Source organism: Apodemus sylvaticus, chromosome 12 (assembly GCF_947179515.1).
Source record: "Apodemus sylvaticus chromosome 12, mApoSyl1.1, whole genome shotgun sequence".
Lineage (NCBI taxonomy): Eukaryota > Metazoa > Chordata > Mammalia > Rodentia > Muridae > Apodemus > Apodemus sylvaticus.
The window spans coordinates 26,213,538-26,229,056 of record NC_067483.1 but is presented as its reverse complement, the minus strand read 5'-3'; the positions used below and the strand labels follow the sequence as shown (position 1 = coordinate 26,229,056).

The window sequence follows — 15,519 nt, the reverse complement described above, 5'->3', positions numbered from 1 at the left end:
ACACACATATATACACACACAGATACACACACATACACACACACATACACACACATACACACACACACACACACACACACAATCTTTTGCCCTTCTTCTATGATGACATAGCAAGAAGGACCTAGCTAGAGGCAACTCCTCAATACTGGATTTTCCATCCTCTGAAACTGTACTAAATAAATCTCTGAGCTGGAAAGATGCTTGGCTGGCATGTCAGCATGAGGACCTGAGTTTGATTGTTAGAATCCGTGTTAAAAAGCTAGGCACAGCTATGGGTTCTTAGAGTCCCAGCCCTGGAGAAGTGGAGACAAACGGATGCTGGGGTCTCACTGTTAGCAGTTATAAGGCCAAAGGAGAGACGATGTCTCACAAAAACAAAGTAGATGGCACGTGCGTCTGCACATGCATACACATGCATAGATAGGCACATGCACATACTCACACAATCCAAAAAGACAAGTGGACAAAAACAGTATAAAATAGTGATTACATGGAGCTGGGAGATGAAGGAAAGGGGGAGATACTTAGTGGATTTCAAGAGCTCTTCACACACACACAAACACACACACACACACACACACACACACACGCGCGCGTGCGCACTCATACCCACACACATGCATGCGCACACATACACATGTGGACAATAATTGAATGCACACACTTGTGTACACATACATGCACACACTTATACACACTTGTACACATGTGCACGCATGTGCACATACACATGCACACATGGGGGGAGGACTCTAAAAGGAGATAGATGTTAATTTGCTTGACTGTGCAATCATTTCATCATGTACATCATGTCCCCTTAAGCACATGTGATTTCTAATTATGTGAGCATGTGTTTGTATGTGTAAGTATGTACAAATGTGTGCATGTGTTGAAGCTGGGGGACAACCTTGGATGTTACGCTCCTTTGATACAAGGTCAGTCATTGGCCTGAAGCTCACTGGTTAGGCTGGACTGTCGGGCCAGCAAGCCCCAGGGACTCTCCTGTCTCAGTCTCCCTAGTGCTGTGATTATAACCATGAACCAACCACCACGCCGATGCTTTGACATGGGGTAGAACTCAGGTTCTCTGGTTGCCAGGCAAGTGTTTACTGACTAAGCTGTCTCATCTTGCACTCGAAACACAAACAATTTCTAAAGATTTTTTTTTTCAGAATTATCTAGCAGCTGGGGCTAAACTGAGGCGACTGAGAAGCCCGATTCTGCGGGTGCTTTGCAGGAGCCAAGCTGCAGGGAGATAAAATGAAGGCCATGGAACAGCTCCCAAGAAGCTGGCCACCAGGGGGCAGAGCGGGGACCGTGGGAGGAGGCGTCCAGAGAGCAGTTCACCAGCCCTGAAGGGACTGGGCAGGTGGAGCAGTTAACAGGAGGGAGACACCCAGCGTAACCCCACTTCTGTGGGAATCTGGAGAAGTCAGACACAGAGAAGCGGGGCTGGGAGAGACCTCAGTGGGGGGTCATGCAAGACTGGGTCACCTGGGGAGGGACGCTCCCCAGTGTATTAGAGGCTGAGTTCCTAACTTGGTGTTATTAGGGAGGTCGTAGAACTTTTTGAAGGCGGGAACTAGTAAAAGACAGGTCAGTGTGGGGGAGGGGTGTGGGAGATGCATCTTAGTTTTGTTTCTGTTGTGTAATAAAATAGTCTGACAAGAGCAAATGAAGGGAGAAAGGGGTTCTTTCAGCTCACAGTTCCGTGACCCCTCGAAGTTCCATGACCCCTCACAATTCTGTGACCCCTCGCAGTTCCGTGACCCCTCGCAGTTCCGAGATCCCTCACAGTTCCGAGATCCTCACAGTTCCGTGATCTGGTCCATCATGGCAGTGGGAGTTTGTGCCAGCTGGTCCCATTGCATGCTAACATTCTGCTCCTCTCTCTGCTTCTACACAGTCAGAATCCTCTACGGTGGCAACCCCAATTACATTCCATCTTGATTAATATAATCTGAATAATCCCCCAGAGATATGCCCAGAGGGCAACCCAGTCTAGACAACCTTTCAGTGATAATCTCTCCCCAGATGATTCGAAACCATCACCCGGTATGCCTCTGAGGGGTATGGTAGCGCTATAGTCATTTCCTGTCTTTCTTTTGTTTTCTGGTTATGAAACATGAATTTGATCCATTGTGAACTTCTACCATGATGCTGGGCCTCACCACAGGCCAAGAGGGACACCCTAACTCACCATGGACTTGCACCACGATGGTGGGCCTCAGCATAGGCCCAGAACAATAGGCTAATTCACCATGAACAGACTCTCCAAAACTGAGCCAAAATCAATCAACCTCTGTCTTCATGGCTACCCCATGTGTTTGTTTCAATGACAAAAGCTGAACAATACAGATAGACAAGGTATAGGGACAGGTCATGACAAGAAGGCAGTGACCTCTCCTCAAATAGTGCCACCAACTGAATGTCTATGTCACCCCAATTCATACACCAAAGCCCTCACACCAGTGTGTCTGTAATTGGAGACAGAACCTCACAGAATGTAATGGATGCTAGTAAGGTGGTAAGGATGGGCTGGACCCTAAAAAATCCATATTCTTGTAGAGGAGACTGTGTCCACTCAGCATGCTCCCTGGGCAGGCCACAGGAGAATGGAGTAGCTACCTAGAACCAGGAAGTGAACCTTCACAGGATACTGGATATGCTAGACCTTGATGTAGGCTTCAGCTGCAGAATCCAGGAAAAGAACCTTTTGTTGTTTAAGTTGGTCAGTCTGTGGAGTGTGTGTGTGTGTGTGTGTTCTCACACACAGGTATATCAGAGGTCAACCCGATGCATTACTATTATTCATTTGCTGCCTTGTTTTCTGTTTATTTTCTGCATTGTTGTTTGGTTTTTTTTTGTTTTTGTTTTTGTTTTTGTTTTTTTTTTGAGACAGGGTCTTTCACTGGCTTGGATCTTATCAAATAGGCTAGGCTGGCTGGCCACAGAGCCCCAAGGATCTACTGATCTCCACCTTTCCAGAGCTGAGATATAAGCATGAACCACTATATCTGATTGCCCCCCCCCCCTTTATGGGTTTTGTTAGGACAAGCTGGCTGACCAAGATGAATAGGAAGGAAAGAAACAGAGGGCTCACAGTAGACACATCTATCAGAAGCTGACTACTCAGAGGAAGTGGGTCCAGGTAGTCATGACTCTCACGAAACAGCAGGGAAATCCATCAACTGGAAATGAGATTGGGAATCAGGAAGGCAGGAATTCAAACAGACAGGTCACGTGAGCATGTCTGTGAGAGCTGTGGGTGAGGGGAGCAAAAGGGAAGGTTCCAGATAGAGTCCTGGGGTTAGCTGAGGTTATGGGGTCAGGTTCCAATCCTAAGACTCGTGTTCCTGCATGGGACAGGATGATCTGGCCCGAAGGCACAACTGACTAGGCCTACCTACCCCCATTAGAGCTCATCTGTCAGAGTAGTCTGAAGCCAGCAGCCCCGGACAGTCCCACTTTTCCAGCCCACCCTGTGCTGAGCCGCCTTCTGTTTATTGTAAGCAAGTACAAATGGATAGGATTTGAGTGTCGTGGGTTTGCCTTGGGTACCCCAGAGCCCGGTGAAGGGCAGTGTCCCTAACACTGCAGGGAGACTGGGCCTGGTGATGAGACACTGGAAGGGGCCACCACAGTGGCAGAACGCTAGCCACTCAGACCAGCAGGGCCACTGGGAAGCCGGCTCAGCTATGATGTTGGAGCAAAGTCTCTGTTTCGGAGCCATCGACTAGAAAGCAGGGAGAAGGAGAAAATGCAAAAGCAGACAGCAAAGACAACACATTCTCTGCAGTCTTTTATCCGGTTTGGAAATGGGTTTTTGTTAAATGCTTACAGGTTAGTTAGCTTCCCACTGCTCTGAAGAAGTAACAGGAAAAAAAAATCAGCTAAGGAGGAAGGATTTATTTTGACCTAGAGTGTCATTTGAGAGTTCATGAGAGGGGACACTGCCCACTTCAGGGTGGCCAGGAAGCAGACAGAGGTAGAGGAAGGGCCAGGGTCACAATGTCCCTAACTTCCTCCATTTAGACTCTACCTCCCAAGTCTGGTTATCTCCGGATTGTTCTATGGACTGGGCACCAAGTCTTCAACACATAGGCCTTTAAGAGAGTATACAAGGTTTAAACTATGGGGCCAGGGAGATGGATGGCTCAGTGGGTAAAGTGATTGCATCCTAAGTCCAACGACCTGAGTTCAAGTCCCAAGAGCCCACATAAAAAGCCAGTCATGGTGACACATGCTTAAAATGTCACTAGTGGGAAGCAGAGACAGGTAGCTCTTAGGGTTTTCAGACTGCTCAGCCCAGCTAAACCAGTGAGTTCCAAACCCCAATGAGAGACCCTGTCTCAAAAACCAAGACAGACAGGGTCCTGAGGAAGGGTGTTTAGGTTGACCTCCGGCCTCCGAGCATGTTTACACACACACACACACACACACACACACACATACACACACACACACACACACACCAAATAGCCTGTTTCCATCACTGAATTCAGAGTCTCTATCATCATAGCGCCTCAAATCCAATCAGCAACGCCTATTTTTAGTCCTGCTGATGTACCTCTCAGAAACATGACAGACCTTAAGGCAGTAGCTGTCACCAGGGACAATTCCCCTCCTTGTATTCATAGAGCACTTGACAATTCCTGATAATATTCTCTGTTGTTACGGCTTTCCAGAGATATTCCTGGCCCCTAATCTAGGGAGACCAGAGATGCCGTCCAGGCTCATCCACTGCACAGAACTGCTGTACCTTGTCCACATGTCAAAGGTGTCAAGGTCGGCCTGGAGGTGTGGCTTAGCAGGTGCCTGCTAGGGTGTGGCTTAGCTGGTGCTTTCGAGTCTACACAAACCCTGGTTCCACCCCTCAGCATACACATGGCCTGGTGGTGCACACCTGGACTCAGTAGGTAGAGGCAGTGGGACCAGAAATTCAAGACCATCCCTAGTTACATAGGAAATCGGAGGCCATCCTGGGCTACGAGAACTGTCTCAAAACGAATCGTGTCACAGTTTAGAAACCCTGTTTGAATCATGGGTCAGAAAGATTACAAAAGCCAGAAGTTACAGAGGACTGCGGTAAGGCAGTGTTTTCCTGACATGCCGGCACAATCACACACACGAAGTCACTGTAGCCCTGGTAGCTTAAACAAATCAAGCCACTGAACATATCAGCAGGGGTGGGGGAGGGACATATAAGACCCCCCCCACTTCTAGCTGAGGAACTACTGGCAGTTAGTCACTGATAAGGAGATGGGGGTCAGTTTTCTTGGGGGAATTGCATCCCAGTAGGTTCCCCATTCTACAGTGGATTGCCCCATACCCACAATTAGATGGGCAACACGAATTACACTCAGTGGGTTACTGGAGAGAGAGGGGTGAGCTTGGGGCGGGTTGAGAATAAATCCAGGAAGAGTTAAAGGCATAAGTGTGGAATGAATGTGATCAAAATATATCAATAATATTATAATAAGAAACAATAGAGCTAGTATAGAGAACATAATAATTTTTAAAAGATTTTGATATGTATGGGTATTTTGCCTGCATGTATGTCTGTGTACCATGTGCATGCCTGGTGATTCTAGTTTGTGGCAAGTTGACATTAAAACCAGCTATAATAACCAGAGCTAGGGAAGTAGAGACAGGAGAATCCCCGGCACTAACCGGATAGTCTGCCTACCTTACTTGGTGAGTCACAGACCAGGGAGAGGCCTGGCCTCAAGCAACCAGGGTGGATCGCACCTGAGGAATAAAGGTCAGAAGATGCTCTCCAGCCTCCCCAAGCACATGCGTGCACCAGCGCACACAAGTTTGCTGTACGGACCAAACCAGCAGAGAAGGCGGTGTGCTCAATTTCTTATGGTAAAAACCCAGCCCCCCTTCAGCAGTCACTGTTTTTCAGTGTCTACCTGCAAAGGGCCCTTCTGACACCTCCCCTGTAGGAAGAGACGGGGAAGGGAGCTAGGAACAAGCACTCCAGCTTCAGTGGTCTCTTTGCAAGACACCTATGATGTCCCTCTGAGGGAAAGCTCAGAGGAAGGAAGAAATTGTCTTTATTGTCCCGGAATCTCAAAAGCCAACATCTGAGCACCCGGAGTCAAAGGAGCACAAGGAAAAGTTGCAGAAGCTGGGGACAATCCAACAAAGGAGGCCCGTCTCACCCTCATTGATTAAAGGTGTATTCTACCACAAACCCCAAGAGATAGAATCACAGGTCGGGATAAGCCCGCACAGTCACCAGACGCCCACGTGAAGCCTTTCTCCTAGAGATAGCCACCCTGCATCTGTGTATGTAAGTGACATGCACATACAAGGGAGCACACGGGACAGAACGAACCCGAGGCAGGTCAGGTCCCTGCCTCCAAAGTGAGGAACCTAAAGATCTGGGCACTAGTCCCAGCCTGGCTCCTACCAAGCTGATCAAAAGCAAGTCTCCTCTGAAGCCTTTGGTCGTCTGTAAAATGAGGGATTTGGACAGACACTCCCAAACAGCCATCCCAGGTGCAGGGAAGACTTGAACCAAGCAAAGCCTCAGTTTCTCCATCTGCTTATTCCTGAGATCGCCTTTGAGATAAAAAAAAAAATTGTAAGCTGAGCCTGGTCCTGCAGCCCTAGCACCGCACAAAAATGCCCCGGGAAATGGGAAACAACGTTTTTTGACCCAGATGACAGTTTCAGGAGCTATTCCCTGTGGTAACCCTGGAGTCCAACCCGGCAGCCTTGACCTTCTTCCCAGTTCTTCCCATCCTGCCAGCCTCGATGTAGCCTGTCTCTCATTCAGATATCCCAGGGGAGAGTTCCCAGAAGTTTCTATGGGAAAGAAACACAAACCACCACCCGCCTGGCCTCTCTCTCCTCCTCCAACTGTCTTCCTTTCCTAGTTTGTTGCGATCTACTGCTCCCAAGAGGGGCAGACTTCAGAGAGCCACTCCCTCCAGGCTGCCAAGGGCTGAAATGATCCCACCACAGGTGTAAAAACTGAACTTTCCCATCTGGACACCAGGGCACGTGAGGGGAAAAAAGCACGCCAAAGTGCTAGCTAGCCTGAACAATGTGTTTTTGACTTTTTTTTTCTGACAGTAAACTTCTCCTGTCCCTTTTCTGAGCCTTGAGACCGCCCCCCTCCCCACTCCCCCCAACCCCCGCCGGTCTCAAAAGGGAGCGAGGGTGTTCTGATAAAACCCTAGAGAGCGAGAATGTCTAGCACGTGTCGTTGTTGGAATGGCTACAGAATTGTCTCTCGGAAAGAAGTGACGGTGAGGGGACTGAGCTTCACTCAGAGCCCATGAAGTTTTTGCCTTTGGGGAAAAAAAGGGGTCTCCGACAGAGCGGACGATAGTATATTGAGGGAAGGCTGCTCCCCGTAACTCCTAGGACCCACCCGATAGAGGACCGTGGACTGGTCCGAGGGGTCCACGTCTGGGGGCGCGGGGCGGGGCGGGGCGCGGTACTTACAGTGTGCGCTGCATTGACAAGCAAAAGCAGCCTCAGCAGAAGCAGTGACAGCCGGGGGCTCATGGTGCTGAGCATGCTCCGCCCACTGTTGGCCCCCTTTGTGTTCTGGCCTCTTCAGGAGCTGAGGTGTCTGTCTTTGTGTCCCACTCAGCGTCCTGCACGTCGTCCAGGACCCTGGGCGACTCCCAACCCCGGAGGAGCCATGGCTGGACCTACCCAATGCGACCAGATCCACAGCCAGGCTAGGGACTGCTGCTCCCTAGGAGGTGGCGAGACTGTTAACTAACCTGCAATGCCCGGTTGATAAGGACTGGACGAGGCTTGCTCGCTGGGAGACTCCACCCTGCTGGGAATAGCAGGGAGGGGTTGGAGGGGCGGCACAGAGCTGGCACCGAGGAGAGAGAAGGAGGGACCCTAGACACCCTAGACTAGAGGCAGCTGCAACCTCCCTCCTTCCCTTCCAATCCAGAAAGTTCTCTCTCCCTCCCCCTCTCTTTCTCTCTCTCTCCCTCTCTCTTTCTCTCTCTCTTCCTCCCACTCTCTTTCTCTCTCTCTTGCTCTCTCCCTCTCCCTCTCCCTGTCCCCCCCCCTCTCTCTCTCCCTGTCCCTGTCCCTGTCCCTCTCCCTGTCCCTGTCCCTGTCCCTGTCCCTGTCCCTGTCCCTGTCCCTCTCCCTCTCCCTCTCCCTCTCTCTCTCTCTCTGGAGGATTTAAGTCATGAGCTTTGAGGAGTGACAAGATAGGCAACACCTTTTTTTTTGAATCCTCGATTAAGACAGGGTCTCACTATATAGCCACCACCCCCTTACTTCAAACTCTCAGCTCCCCTGCCTCAGTTTCCCTAGTCCTGGGATTACAGATGTGGTCTCCTACACCTGGTGTAGGAGCTACCAATTCCCAGGCTGACTTTTAAACCAACAGAATTAAGTCAATGTCTACTCCGTCCTACAGAACGGCGCGACGTGGGGTAAACTCTCTTGTTCTTTAGCTTTTGGTGCTGTAGTAAATAAGCAGTTAATCCATGCATAAAGAGAAAAGGGTTGTTTTGCTCACAGTCTGGAGGGCCTCAGTCCATGACTGGCTGGCAAAGGCACAAAGCTCAGGGTTGGGAGTACATAGTGGAGCTAAACTTCCGGTTTAGCAAGCCCTAGGGACAAAGAGAAAGAGGTCCTCTGAAGTCACATCCCTTATGACCAAAGACCTCTCACTAGGTCCCACCTCCTAGGAGACTTCTCACTGGTTCCACCCCAGGGACAAAGCCTTTATTAACACAGGGATCAGGGGTCTTTGGGCGACACTTAATACTCCAAACTGTAGGAGATACTTTTTTTTTTCTTAAGACAGTCTCAGGACCATCCTGGCCCCAAGGTTTTTATGTAGCCAGAGATGACCTTGAACTTCTGATCATCCTGTCTCTGTCTCCTGAATGCTAGGATTAAAACTACAAGTCACCCAGCACATGCAGAGCTAGAGACCAAACCCAAGGCTCCCTGCACACCAGGCAAGCAAACATGCTAGCCCAGCAAACAGCACTGCTCCGTGTGAGCGGGAGATGGTGGACACTGTGGTGGCCGCTATGGGGAAATCTCATCTGTACATTCTCCAAGTTTCAATGTCGCCCTCCCTGGGAAAGAGAGGGACCGTTCTTTTATGTCAGTGGCCTCTTAGTTCTAATCCAGTGCCCCAGTCACATAGTACCGGAAAGTGGGATCCCTAGCATCCACATAGAAGGCCAACCTTGGTGGCATATATCTGTGATTCTAGGGGAAGAAGAGATGGGCAGCTCCCGTGACTCGCTTTGTCTGTGAGCCCTAGGTCTCAAACCCTGTCTCAAAACAGCAGAGCAAACAAATAACAAAAACCCAAGACACATGGTGCCTGAAGAATGACTCCTGAGGCTGACGCATGGCCTTCACATATATGTACACATGTGTTCACATGTCTACATGGTACATACACATGAACACACACACACACACACAGCATATAAGAAGTCATCAGACAACTAAGACAGGTTGGAAGAGCTGCCTTTAATCTGGACCACAGCTTCTGCTGGCAGCCTAATAAAAGACAAGAAAGAAGAAAGCTTTTTTTTTTCTTTGACAGTTGCTCTTGCTCTCGCTGGCAAATCCATTCCTTCAGTGACATCCTACTTCTTTAGGATTCGGTGTATACTCTAGTCCAGCTGAGGCATCCAGCCTTGGGAACTGAACAATTACTACATTCTTGGGTCTTCTCTTGGTAGAAAGCCATTGTTGGACTAGCTGGACCAAAGCCTGTAAGCCATCCTAATAAATTCTACAGATAGATAGATAAGTACATAGATAGATAGATAGATAGGTAGATAGATGATAGATAGATAGATAGATAGATGGATAAATAGATGGATGAATAGATAGATAGATAGATAGATGATAGATAGGTAGATAGATGGATGGATAAATAGATGGATGAATAGATAGATAGATAGATAGGACAGATGGATGGGCGGACGGATGGACAGACAGATAGATAGATGGATGGATGGATGGAAGGATAGATAGATAGATGGATGAATGGATGGATGGATGGATGGATAAATAGATGGATGAATAGATAGATAGACAGATAGATAGATAGATAGATAGATAGAACAGACGGACGGACGGATGGATGGATGGACGGACAGACAGACAGATGGACGGACGGACGGACAGACAGACAGACAGATAGATAGATGGATGGATGGATAAATAGATGGATGAATAGATAGATAGATAGATAGATAGATAGATAGATAGATGATAGATAGGTAGATAGATAGATGGATGGATAAATAGATGGATGAATAGATAGATAGATAGGACAGATGGATGGACGGACGGATGGACAGACAGATAGATAGATGGATGGATGGATGGATGGACAGATAGATGGATGGATGGATGGATGGATGGATGTATAAATAGATGGATGAATAGATAGATAGATAGATAGATAGATAGATAGATAGATAGGACAGATGGACGGACGGACGGACGGATGGACGGACAGACAGACGGACGGACGGACGGACGGACGGACAGACAGACAGACAGACAGACAGACAGATAGATAGATAGATAGATAGATAGATAGATAGATAGATAGATAGATAGGACGGACAGAAGGATGGATAGATGGATGGACGGACAGACAGAATGGATGGATGGATAGATAGATAGATAGATAGATAGATAGATAGATAGATAGATAGATAGGCCGAAACATTCACTCTATAAATTCTGTTCCTCTAGAGAACACTGACTAATATGCTCACCTTCCAGTGAGGCTTCCCTAAGGAATATTTGAGATGTAGTGGTTTGGAGGTTGTGAGAGGAGGTAACAGAGGAAAGAGAAGGAAGGGGGCTGCTCCAGATGTTTGAGCCCAAGGTGTCCATCAAGTGACCGCCCAGGTTCAAAGCGAGCTGTCGAGGCGTGGAGTCAGCTTTATGGAGAGACCTGTGCCGGGAGTGGCAGCTCGACTGAGCAGAGCTCAGGTGGGGTTGATGACCCATGAGTAACGAGCTAGAGTGCTTTCCCATTGAGTGCTGAACTACAAAGGTTTGCCGTCCCCACTGTAACGAGGTTTTAATGCTCCTGCCTCTGTGTTTGCGTTCTCAGGGACGTGTGCCCTTCTTTATTTTCTGCATTTCCCCCACCGTTTGTCAGCATCCTTTTGAATATTTAAATGAAATATGAGAGTTAAAGTCGGTCAAATAAAAGAGCAAATAAAGCCACCTCTGAGAGAGTGTTGTCAGTGCTTTCAAATCCTTGTCGCCAGTGGGTGGAAGGTCAGGAGCACCCCAACCTTCCCAGAGAGCCCCACGTGGCTCATTCAGCCCACAGAGTACCTGTGGCTGGCAAGGTGGCTCAGCAGGTAAAGGTGCTTGCCTCTAAGCCCGATGGCCTGAGTCCAGCCCCTGAATCCTCACACTGTGGACGGAGAAAACTTACTTAAATTGTCCCCTGACCTCTATACATTCATTGTGGCACACACACACACAAAACAAATGCATGAAATACATATATACATACATACATAAATGTTATTAAAAATTTTAAGAATATTGTTAACAGCCAAACCTGGATTCAATTTCCGGGTTAACAATCAATTAAGACTAGTTGGGAAAGTTTCTTGAATCCTAGAAACTTTAGCTTCATTTATGCAGTGAGGGTAAATACCCACCTTCAGCATCACCATGTGGAAAAGGGACAGACATTGTCTTAGCCGTGTATCCAGTGCAATGCCCACGAGGCTCTGATGGATAACTCCAAAGACCTGGTCACACAGGTAGTCCTGGTTAAACTCATCTGGTCATAAAACAAGGAAGACATGGATGAAAGAAAATGACTTGTAGGGAGAGAGGGAGGAAGAGAGGGAGGCTAAAAGGCATTCAGTGGTTTCTGAGAGGACATGTTATGTACGTATTAGAGAGACAGTGACTATCAGTGAGCTAGCTCAGGGAATACGGTGCTCACCTGAGCACCTCAGTTCAATCCCCCAGGGCCCACCTGGTAGAAGGCGAGACCTGGCTTTGCTGTTAGGCTCTGGTTCCACATGTGCACCATGACAGATACAAAACACATAACATAAAAGTAAAAGAATTACTATATACATGTATAGGATTGTCCAAGAATAAGTTTAGTTTTGCTTTAGTTTAGTTTAGTTTTGTTTGGTTTTAAGGAAGAAAATAATTCAGTGCATGTAAATAGTTGGCTGACAGCCTTGTTCAGATTCCCAGCTAGCAGCACGGTGTCACCGTCAGATGATATCACCATCCGATGATGTCACCATCCGATGATGTCACCATCCGATGATGTCACCATCAGATGATGATGATGTCACCATCAGATGATGTCACCATCAGATGATGTGGTCCATGATCTGCTTCCAAGATTTCTTGGGCTTCACCATCGGGGAGGAGAAACAAGCCTTCTTTGCTCTGTCTTACTTTATTTTGAGGGACTGGAGAGCTAACTGGCTGGTTAAGAGCACAGGCTGCTCTTGCTGAGGACCAGGGTTCAATTCCCAGCACTCACATGTCAGCTCACACTTGCCTGTACTCCAGGGCTCTGACACCCTCACATAGACACATATGGAGGCAAAACACTAATGAACATTATATCTCTCTGTGTGTATATATGTGTATGATGCATTATGTGTATGAATGAATGTTTCTTGAATATATGTGTACATGCACACACACAAACACACACAAATATATGTGTATACACACACACACACACACATATATATGTATATATATATAAAACACCACATGCATACCTAGAGCCTGTGAAATCAAAAGAAGGCTTCAGATCCCTTGGAGCTGGAGTTATATATGGTTGTGAACCACTATGTGGGTACTGGGAATTGAAACCAGGTCCTCTGCATGAGCAAGATCTCTCCAGTCCCCTACTGTATCTTATTTGGAATGTTGTTTCAGGGAAACCATGAGAGCCGGAATGGGAGAAAGATCATATGGGAGTTTTGAAGGATCAAAAGATCAGTAGAGCACTTTTAAAAAAATTTCAAGACAAAAATCATTACCGGTATAATTCAAATATCAAGTATGATGGCAGTCTGTCAACTTGAAAGGATCTAGAAGCACCTAGAGGCCTCAGGCACGCCTGTGAGGACTAGCCCGGGTCAGGCTAGTCTCTTAGGATGACTACAGAGATTATCCTGGTCACATTAACTGAGGAGAGAAGTCAAGCCCACCATGGGGGGCACCATTCCCCGGCTGGGGCCCTGGTGTATGAATGGAGCTGGCTAGGAGCCAGTCAAGTTTCTGACTAGTTGATGTTGCACTGTAAACTTGTATCACAAAGGTAGTGTCTTGAAACAACCGCCATGTGAAACTTTGAAATCTTAAATCAGGCGGGGCTCAACTGGACAATGAAAGGAGTCACAGATCAACGAGGATCCAAGAAGACAGGACAGGGCTTCCAGCTCCCCATGGGGGTAAAATGGGTCAGTAGCTAGTCTAAGTCACCACGCTGCCCGGCAGTGGGGTAGGGGGCAAAAAGAAAGGGCAGGACTGGGGTGGCAGCTAAGTCCTGCCTCGCTCTGAAAGCCTGGTAAGCATTTTAAATTTTATTCCTCATCCAGTGTCACATCCCCAGAGAGATTTAAACAAGGGAATCAGTGTCCCTCCCTGTTCCACGGAAACTTGTGACAAGCTCCTAAGCCTGTTGTTGCCTTGCTCATCTCTTCGCATTCTCCTGGGGTTTGGGGCACCTCTCTGTCTGGCCATTGTGAATGCCAACTGCAGCAATCACAAGGATAGAGGAAGTAATTAACCTTCTAGAGCAGCCATAATTGTAGAGCAGCCTTCGGTCCAGAATTCTCAGACTTTAACAAGCTCGCAAATATCCCGGTGGAATTTTACTAAAATGTGGTTTCTGATTCAGGAGGTCTCAGACAGCCTGAGATTCTAGACTCTTTACAAGCTTCCGTGCCGGTTACACGGAGTGAACACCAAGGGTTTAGAAATCAGTCTGGGAGTGTGGATGGAGGTAGGGGCTATCTCACTCAGTAAAGTATTTGCCTTACAAGCATCAGGACCTGACAGTTTGGTTCCCACAGGCCACATATAAAGGATCAAACATGGTATTACCAGCTTGTAAACTTAGTGCTGGTGAGGCAGAGACAGCAGGATCCTTGGGACTTGCTGGTCAACCATCCTAGATAAACTGCTCAGTTCCAGGCCAGTTAGAGACACTGTCTCAGAAGACAAGGTGGACGATGACTTAGGAATTGTGGGAGGTGATGCTCTGGTCTTCACATGTACACATATATGCACATGCACACACATGTATGCACATGTACACACATGAATGCACATGCACACACATGAATGCACATGCACACACATGAATGCACGTGCACACATGAATGTACGTGCACACACATGAATGCATGTGTGCACACGCAAACACACACACAAGAAATCACTCTATGTCAGGTGTTTGAAGCTGTAAGAATAAGAACATGAGCTACAAAGTTCAGAAAGAGAAAGATATGGTAGCGGTTCAAATTGATGACTAATCTGACAGGATCTAGAATCACCTAGGAGACAAATCTCTAGGCCCAGCTGTGAGGGAGTTTTTAGACCGGCTCACTTGAGGTGGAAAGGTATACCCTGAATATAGGCAGAACCATGTCGTGGACTGGAGTCCTGGGAGAGAGAGAGAGAGAGAGAGAGAGAGAGAGAGAGAGAGAGAGAGAGAGAGAGAAGCACCAGCATCAGTCTTCTTGCTTCCAGACCGTGGATTGAATGGACCTCACCTCACAGTGACTGGCACGCCGTCCCCCATGGTGGACTATACTTCATCCTTTTTAAAGTTGCTTCTGTCCGGCATTTTGTCATGGCTACGGGAAAAGTGCGGTAGCATATCCCTATCAGTCCTTCTTGCCAGAGAGAAAGCCGTCTACAGGCTTCTCCCAGGAGCTAGAGTCCCAGGAGCCAGAGCAAGATGAAGCACCCAGCCCTGAATTCGTCAGGCATCTAGGCTCGGACTGGATGCGGCATATCCTGCTCCAACCGAGCTGCTATGAGATAGTGGACATTGACAGCAGACAGTGACCACGTATGACAACAGGCCCTGCTGCTAACTGCTATGTGACCACATGGGTACTTTCTATATATAGTAGGAAATACGTTTGTACTAAGAAAAGTGCTAAGTTCACATTTAAATGCAGCAAAACACACATCTACATGCCTACGTGCATGGAAGAAGCATCCTGTGGTCCATGCTGGGGAAGGGGCCCGTGAGAGCAGGAACATGGGTGCTTCTCTGCTCTCCTGAAGTCTTGTCCTGTTGGGGCACAAAAAGAAGGATCTAAAGCAACCTGTGATCTTACCCAGTGACAATGCCCACTCTCTCGGCCAGCAGTAACCAAGTAATCACGATGGGCTAGGAACTGCGTCAAGGGCCGTGGGAGAGCCGGGGACAAGACACGAGGCCCTTCGCCTAAGAACTGTGCAGCTGAGGCGTATGCATGGAGCTGGGGTGCAGCGTGGTTGCCTGCA

General features: G+C 48.0%; 1 protein-coding gene across 1 annotated transcript in view; it reads right to left on the bottom strand.

The window, feature by feature from the left end:
* The window catches only part of Sctr (secretin receptor), a 59,934-nt gene extending 52,209 nt beyond the window's left edge, over positions 1 to 7,725 (bottom strand). Inside the window, exon 1 of the mRNA XM_052200403.1 lies at positions 7,465 to 7,725. Coding sequence (XP_052056363.1) covers positions 7,465 to 7,539 — 75 coding nt within the window. The 5' untranslated portion in view covers positions 7,540 to 7,725. The remainder of the gene's footprint in view (positions 1 to 7,464) is intronic.
* Positions 7,726 to 15,519: the final 7,794 nt, after the last annotated feature.